The sequence below is a fragment of the Sphaeroforma arctica genome, assembly GCF_001186125.1.
Source record: "Sphaeroforma arctica JP610 unplaced genomic scaffold supercont1.1066, whole genome shotgun sequence".
NCBI lineage: Eukaryota > Ichthyosporea > Ichthyophonida > Sphaeroforma > Sphaeroforma arctica.
Window position 1 is genome coordinate 16,166 of NW_014039492.1, and position 7,874 is coordinate 24,039.

Consider the following 7,874-nt stretch of genomic DNA (forward strand, 5'->3'; position numbering starts at 1 on the left):
AAATTTCCATCGAAGTTTACATATTATCAGAGGTTTTACAGCTTATTCCTACCTCTAGATATTCTAGCTCATCAGATCCGGTTCTGCTCCTGATTGTATTAGTATAAGATACGACAACAATCATGATCAGGACTTATAGCCATATCGAAGAGAAGAATAATTTAGCTTGGGCTTGAGAGACTGCCAATGCGTCAGATTTGACGTACTGGCAATATACACCAGATACATATGTTTTACGTGCTCATGGGGCCGCTATCTGTAAGTCGCAGTCTGACTTTACATATAATAGAAGCCATCTGTTGGTTACGAAATTCACATCTGATTGAAATTTTCTGGGGAAGGTCGATAAAATGCCTTTCATACTGACATAGCTCAACAGCACTGGGGCGCTGTCGTGGTTACGTTATACTTGGCTAGCATCTAGCATATAATAAGACAACCATAACAAACCGTCAAGAGGTGGTTCAAATTATAAACTCAAGAGAATCAGTTTAAAAATTTGTCGTCAAATATCTGTTCACAGCTTCGAAGCCGATAGTTGGGCAAAAGAGTGAAACATTTCTTGTCTAGATCGACTGTTTATAAGAGGTAAAACCTGTACACTGAAGTTCTAGAAATCTTTGACTTTTATTTGTGATTTAGATGAGGACTGTTGAAGGTCTCCTCGAAGTGAGGGGTTTTCCCTGATACGCCCGCAACCCCTAAGAAATTCACTGATCCTAGCTAAATTAAAAATATCGACGGTTTATCGGCGATATTAGTATCACAATAATAATAAAAAGCGATCAGATACAGCGCATCTACAAAATATATAGCCACAGTGAATATGCTACTACCTATTGCATTCATTTTCCTCGCTGTGGTGGTTTCTCTTGGAAAGCAGCAATAGTTGCCATCGCTCCACGTGTCACAGTGGCTTCGTAATTGACTCGTGCTTAGAAGTGGTGACAGTCGACTTTTATAAGTACCGGTGACGAGAGTGAACATTTTTATGAGTTAGAACACTTTTAGTAAATAGGTACTTCGATGAAGTTCCAATACATATAAATCTATTGAAAATAAATTAATATGTCGTAAATGAGCAATTTGATAATGGCGTTGATATGTAATCTCCTCCATCAAATCTATTTGCACGTCATTGTATCATACAAAGTTATAGTAGGTCAATGAATTTTATAAACTCGCCCACACATACTATGCCGGGCATGGGCGGGAAAGGCAGAGACATATTTCTGGGTGAGAGGACTAGAATCAGAGGCTATTACCGAATTGAGCACATCAAATACTTCAATGAAGTTCAAATACACAAATCTATTGGAAATAAATTATGTCGTAAATGAGCGATCTGATAATGACGTTAATATGTAGTCTCCTCCATCAAATTTATTTGCACGTCATTGTATCATACAAAGCTATAGTAGGTCAATGGATTTTACAAACTCGCCCACACATACAATGCCGGGCATTCCGGTCAGTCTAAAATATCAAGATCAAATGAGATAACACATTGGATTTTATTTGTATTTAAAATAATTTAATACAAGTTCTATTATCAATATTTCCAAAGTGTTCTAAATTCACTTTGATGGCTCCAATAGCCTGAGTATTTGGTATGACTCATTTACTTGGACCTATTTGAGACGATATTAGATGTAGGATATTATACACTAAATTTTATAATCTCTGAACTACTAATTACAGGTTTTGGTCTTCCCGTCAATCTCCAAAATCCGATAAGTCTTTTTAATTTTTTAACTTTTCTTCATATGTAACTTTATTTATATTAGCTAATGTATTAACTTGACTTACGTTCTCATGTCTATCTACAAATTAGACATGTGGTTATGAACACTTAGTACTTCTAATGAAAATTAACCAATAAAGAACAGCTAGAGGTACGTCCTGTGTGATCGAGGATATTAAGGCTCTTACCAAGAGGCAGTCCCGATCATTTTATACAAGCTACCACTGCTAAATCCTAACCGACTTAAATTGTATCTTAGTTTATATAATATAGTTTAAAAACATAGAAATATCCATCGAAGTTACAATTTTGCGAGAATTAAAATATAGATCTCATATAACCCCGTGAAGACTGTCTCCAGGTACATTGGCGGATACCTAGGAAAATACGGTTATAGTTTTAATATTCGTATCCTCTATCGAATTCTTGGTTTTATTTCGTCATTGGTTCAAGAGAAAAGGTTGCAGTATTGAGTTCTCGGCCTTTCATGTGCTTTGCTGAGTTGATAAGTTTCGGAGTGAGTGAGAGCCCTCGCCAATCTCTTTGAAATGGGTATAATTAAATAGGCTATAGCACGGTAACATACTTCGTTGGCTAGCTAGCTATCGCGCTAAGCGGCATGGCGGGGCATGTTAGGAAGCGATCTACCCCATCCGAACGGCAAAATATATGATTATTTGCTGCATATATAAGCCTGACCAGTGACAGACATACGCAAGTCAATACAGACACCCTATCTGTAGTAAATTCAGGAACCCATGTATGATTGTGTGGATGTGACTGTCAGAGGTTTGTAATTCCGCATTCGGGGGGGTTGTTTTATATATGGAACAAGGGGTTGAAATGTATTCACAATAAGTTTGACCCACAATACGTCAAGTATCGATGATATAATGCCAATAACAGATTTAGCAAAGCAAAATCCAGTACTGATGTACCTCACTACCTTGGGCTTGTAAGAATTGCTTTTTGTGAATGTATGGAATACTATTTAATAACAATTGACTCAATAGTACACACATCACGAAATACATTAAACAAACTGATATGTTTCGAAGACTCGGTTTCTCAAAATCTATTCGGGCACGATACTCAAATTTCTTTGACTGTTCACCTGTGACCAAGGTCTAGACTTTTTATATATAACAGCTATCATAGGTTTTCTTTTTTTTGTATGCGAGCTCACATGTTTTCTTTAATACAAGGAAATACGTTGGCGTCGTTAGTGTATGTTTAGATTGAAAGTCCAAATTTCGAAGCGAGTCTGATTTTGATACCAATCGCACCGTGACTTTCTATCATTTCTCTGTGTCGTACCTCAACAGAAATGGGTCAAACGTATTGACAGTTTTGAATCTTTGTTTCATAGTCTACAAGAGCGTCTTCGAAGTGCGAAATCTCGAAAAACACTTCAAATTGAGCCTTCCTGACCAAAGGCCAAGTCACAGGTGAAGCATGTGAATATATTTTAGATTAATCTATTCTCGATAAATATATTTTTCAGAAGGAGCATATACGAGCATATACAGCGAGATGTATAAGTTGGCGCTCGAGTGTAGCTTGATTTGAATCTACACCGAGCAGTGTGTGTTTTTTGTTAGAATGTAATATCCATGGTCGTGTCTTTGGCAAAGTGGTTATAGTGAGAAGTTCATTACGGGGTTGTTGCTTGAATAATTAGGGGGTTAACGAACAGTATAAATACATATCTAACTTCGGCTAACATTTCTCTTGTGTGAGTTTGGGTATAAACAAAGGAAACAATTAAATATATAAATTCTATATCCTTGATGCAAGCAAGGCTTTAAAGGCTTTAGCATTAAGTGCAATTAAAGCGATTATGGCGAGTGCTCGTGTCATGTACAAGCTACATATACCGAACACAGCCTCGTTTTTATTCCGAAGGGTAAAAATATTACTTACCGAATTAAAGTTTGAGTGCATGAGTAACGCCAGAATTTCGTTGACAGTTCACGTCACAAAGCCTACTGCGTAATTGACTATGCGGATGTTTCGTTGCCGGTACTACTTAATCAAATATAAAGATATACACGCATTTACTTTAATTAAGGTAAGATACAACAGGTACAGTTGTTTTTCTTCCTAAAATTTAGCACATAGTGCCGCATCGCCGATGTATTTGAGATATAGATACTAAGCTTAAGACTCGAAATTCGTAGCTGCGTTATTCCACAGCCTTCTGTTAATTTAGAAGTCTTTTGCTTGAGACGAGCAATTTGTCCATGAGATCCACACGGTACGGAACGCTGGAGGCCGCGTGCTCCAGACATGTATTTACCCATAGAATGTAACTGATTTCTCTCTTAACCTGAGTCGAGTAGCCTTATACAACCCCACTTTTAAAGAAGAACGGACGTATGTGAGACACATTCCAGAAGTAGCGCAAAATTTATTTGTATGGTTTGATACCAATATATTGAGTTGAAAGAGCCACACTCCCAAATAGTCGCCCTCTCACCAGGAGAGGAGGAGATGTCTTGGCCAGATGCCAATAGCACTTAGAGCAAAGGGGGCCTACAAGTATACATCCTAATACCAGATTATCACACTCAAAACGGCAGGGTCGCACTTCTCGAAGAGAAGCGAAAGGGGGACGGGCTCAAACATATGAACCGATAGACAAGTCAACTCAGGTTGGTTCTACGAGTGGCACACGACTCGCTACATCTGCGTATATTTCATATCTTTGATCTGTAGCACAACCAGGAGAATTGCAATGTTATAACCCCACCAGAATATGCACTTCGAAATTGGTTGTTAAGACCAAGTAGCCAGGCCTATCGTTGCCATTGCCGGTATATATGTGTCAGGTACTATGGGCATTTGTGATTTTGGATAGATATTGTCAGGTATAGGGTTCAGTTCCCAGCGACTATGAGATTCGGATAGAATTTTAGGCCTGCAATTGTATCATCGCGACACAGAAGCCCTGATCGCTCCCCTGTTAGCAACTGCTCCTGGGCTAGAGGAATGGCGATACCTCGGTGCTGTACGAAGACGGAAACCACAGACAAATAAACGGTCAAGTTAGTGCCCGAAAGTATACAGATTCGTACCACAACCACTCAATCTACGCCTGTTCGCGTGAACAACATGTAAATATGACCGATGGAATCCTCTACTGTGTACACAACATATCCCAAACGCATATGGCGTGGTTTGTGGGTGCTCCAAGATACACACCCAATCATCCAAAAATCTCCTGCACCCGTATCCATCGCTTTACCCCCCCCCCAAAAAAAATATACCTTAGACTCAGGTAGTCGCTGCAATATAATAAATCGCATCTCAAAAGAAAGAAAATACAAAAAAAAAGGTGTTTGTCTGAACGATACCTATCAGTGCACACACGTAGTTGAGCTTTCTAGCAAGCACACGTGAATTCACATTTATATGCTGCAGCTAGATGCCATGTCAAGTAGCGATTTATAGCTGATGTCCGCTATGCCTTGAGACACAGACACAAACAAAAGGAAGTACCACAAACGAATCGTACATAGCGTCGCAGGACAGAAAACAGCACTCGCGTGCCAAACCACTCAAAACCACTCACGAAACAACATATACATAGGGCGTATAGAATTACCTTAGCGTAGTCAGCCGGTGACATTACCACCCACTTCTTGTCCACCTTCAACGCGGGAGTATCGTAGAATATCTTGCGCAAGGTCTCAACAACGCCTTCGTCACTCTCAGTTTCAAGCTGTATAACAATGACACCTGCGTGCGCAACACATTTATGCATATTTGAGAAAAACTGAGTGAGCACTGTAAACTTTGTGTATTAAACGTCAGTAAGTTGGGATGTGTGAGATTGATTGGGACACTTTACACGTCCCCTAATTCGTTTCTTAATAAATTCTTGCATAAAATTTGCTGCTTTGACAAGGCAAAGAGCTGAAGTGCGCTGTACGTGCGTGTCTCGTCCCTACGAAGGCGTACGGCATAATACAGCAATACAGTAAAACAAATATGAAATGGGCTTATAACGTAGCAAATCAACGCAGGATACGTTTCAGACTACAGCCAAGCACAGCCCCATAAAACAGCACACATGCGTAACATATCTCTTTTAATGCTGAGGTCAGAGTTGGGGTCGTGTGATTATGAAATCCTAGAAAGGCCATATAAAAAACAATGATGGCATCAGTTTTGAACGGCCAGACCACACACTGGTATATTCCACGTGGTTAATCCTCACTATGACTGATATGTGTGCAAACAGTACTTCACATCGGCCTCTCACATCATTAAGCGGAGATATAGGAATGAGGTACGAACACATACCTGATGGAAAAGTTCTCATCACCAGTGGCAATCTCTGAGGCTTTAACGTACCACACGCCCTGAGCAGATCGTTCGGGGCAATGAGCTGTTGTAGTGCAGCCAAATAGGTGAGCAGATCAGCAATGCGACAGGCGAGGTTAATCAGTACAAATAAGAAGACGAAAAAAGACGAGTGCGGGCAACAGCAGAGCATTTGCGCGTGTGGGACAAGCAGAAAACGAGGGTCTACTAGCAGCCACCGCAAGGATATTGAATATAATCAAAATGACAAGCCACAAAGCCCCCTGCGAAACCCATCGAAACAAGTGTTGTACAGCAAATCGACTGCAGAGATAGCAAGACATGGCAGGGTGTAAAGCAACACATAAGCAGTTCAAAGATGTAATGATACAACTAAAGAGTTTCCGGACGGAACAGGCGCGAATAAGGCAGTGCCTGTGTGGTAGGACTGACAACAAACTGCGCGAATGTGCAGGAAACCAGCGACATCGAAAGAAGGCCGAGGAGGGGAGTGCCCGCAAGTAGCAATAGAGTACACGACAAGACACATGGATGTCAGTTGTCACTAGAACTGTATATTCGCTTAGCCTGCCAGATCAGCTGAACCGTACACGTGTCATAGCGAGGATGTACTATTTTATAGTCACTGCATCGTTCTGAAAACCAGATTAATTATGGAAAGAAGCCGATCAAATAACTGATAGGATACTATGAAAGAAGCAGTTTAGTATATGAGCTTGCTACAGCGCATAGTTTTCGGTTCACCATTTCGTCTACCGTTTTTTGAAGCACGGGCCAAATACCACAGAGCAATCCACAACAGAGATCTTTTACGGGAAAGGAGATAGCGCGGGTAGTTTCATATGTATAACTATACATAGCATATCTCAAATCACATACGAGTACACTGTGAGCACCAATATTAGACTTTGAGAGCATTATTCTGGGTATTTGCCATGCAGCGACACTTAACTACATACATACGCATACCTCAGATCCTCTCGCTCGATTATACAAGCAGTACACCGATGTCAAAGGGAGCGTGCCTCCTGAGTCTTTCAGGGGCTTTTTCAGAAAATCACACAGCTCCTTAGCAAGATCTTCGAAATACTTTAATTCGCCACTGGAGCTGCTTTTCGTGACCGGCTGCGCTATACCTAAACTCAGCATATATGATTTAAATTTCATATTATCATCATCACAGGGGGCTTTCTTCGCGAGTTTAACTTGGAGTTTCTGGATTGGGTGGAATAAGGGCAGTGATATGGAAGATATCAGTAACAAAAAAACAACAGCGTATCAAATGGGCGTGAAGGTTCACGGCCCAAAGCACACGGGGTTTTAAAATTCGAGGGATCGGATTGCATGATTTCCATGGGCCGAAATGAAGGCTGAACATATAGAACGGTCTTTTGTGATATACAAACTAAGAACAACACATTCTGATAAACACATAAGGACGATAAACACAAGGTTCGAGCCAAGTGGTAGGAAAATAAAAGAGAATGCAGCGTACAGGGCTGATTTATGCTTGGAGTTAGAGGAATAAGATTTCATTAATCTACAACGCAGAAGCTTCTATGGAATACCTGGGCCAGATCCACCATGCCGGACGCCTTTATAGACAAACTCTGCAGACTCTTGAATGTTTCGGCGAGATCGCCATCAACCTCCTTTCTCTCCTCTTCTCTGCGCTGCTGTATTCCCGCTATGCCCACACCCCGTCTGTGGGCGGGTACAAGCGTGTATATCGTTAGTTGGCAATGTTTGATGAAATTAATGACAAAAAAACATGACGTGTTGCCTTGTTTCAGGATCGATA

General features: G+C 40.6%; 1 protein-coding gene across 1 annotated transcript; it reads right to left on the reverse strand.

Annotated features, from left to right (window-relative positions):
* Nucleotides 1-4,100: 4,100 nt before the first annotated feature.
* On the reverse strand, nt 4,101-7,779 carry SARC_09865 (hypothetical protein; the record flags this gene model as incomplete). The annotated part of the gene is made up of 5 exons (XM_014296108.1): nt 4,101-4,752; nt 5,352-5,485; nt 6,053-6,137; nt 7,043-7,288; nt 7,642-7,779. Coding segments are annotated over 5 exons (732 nt in total), but the record flags the coding sequence as incomplete, so codon positions are not given.
* Nucleotides 7,780-7,874: the final 95 nt, after the last annotated feature.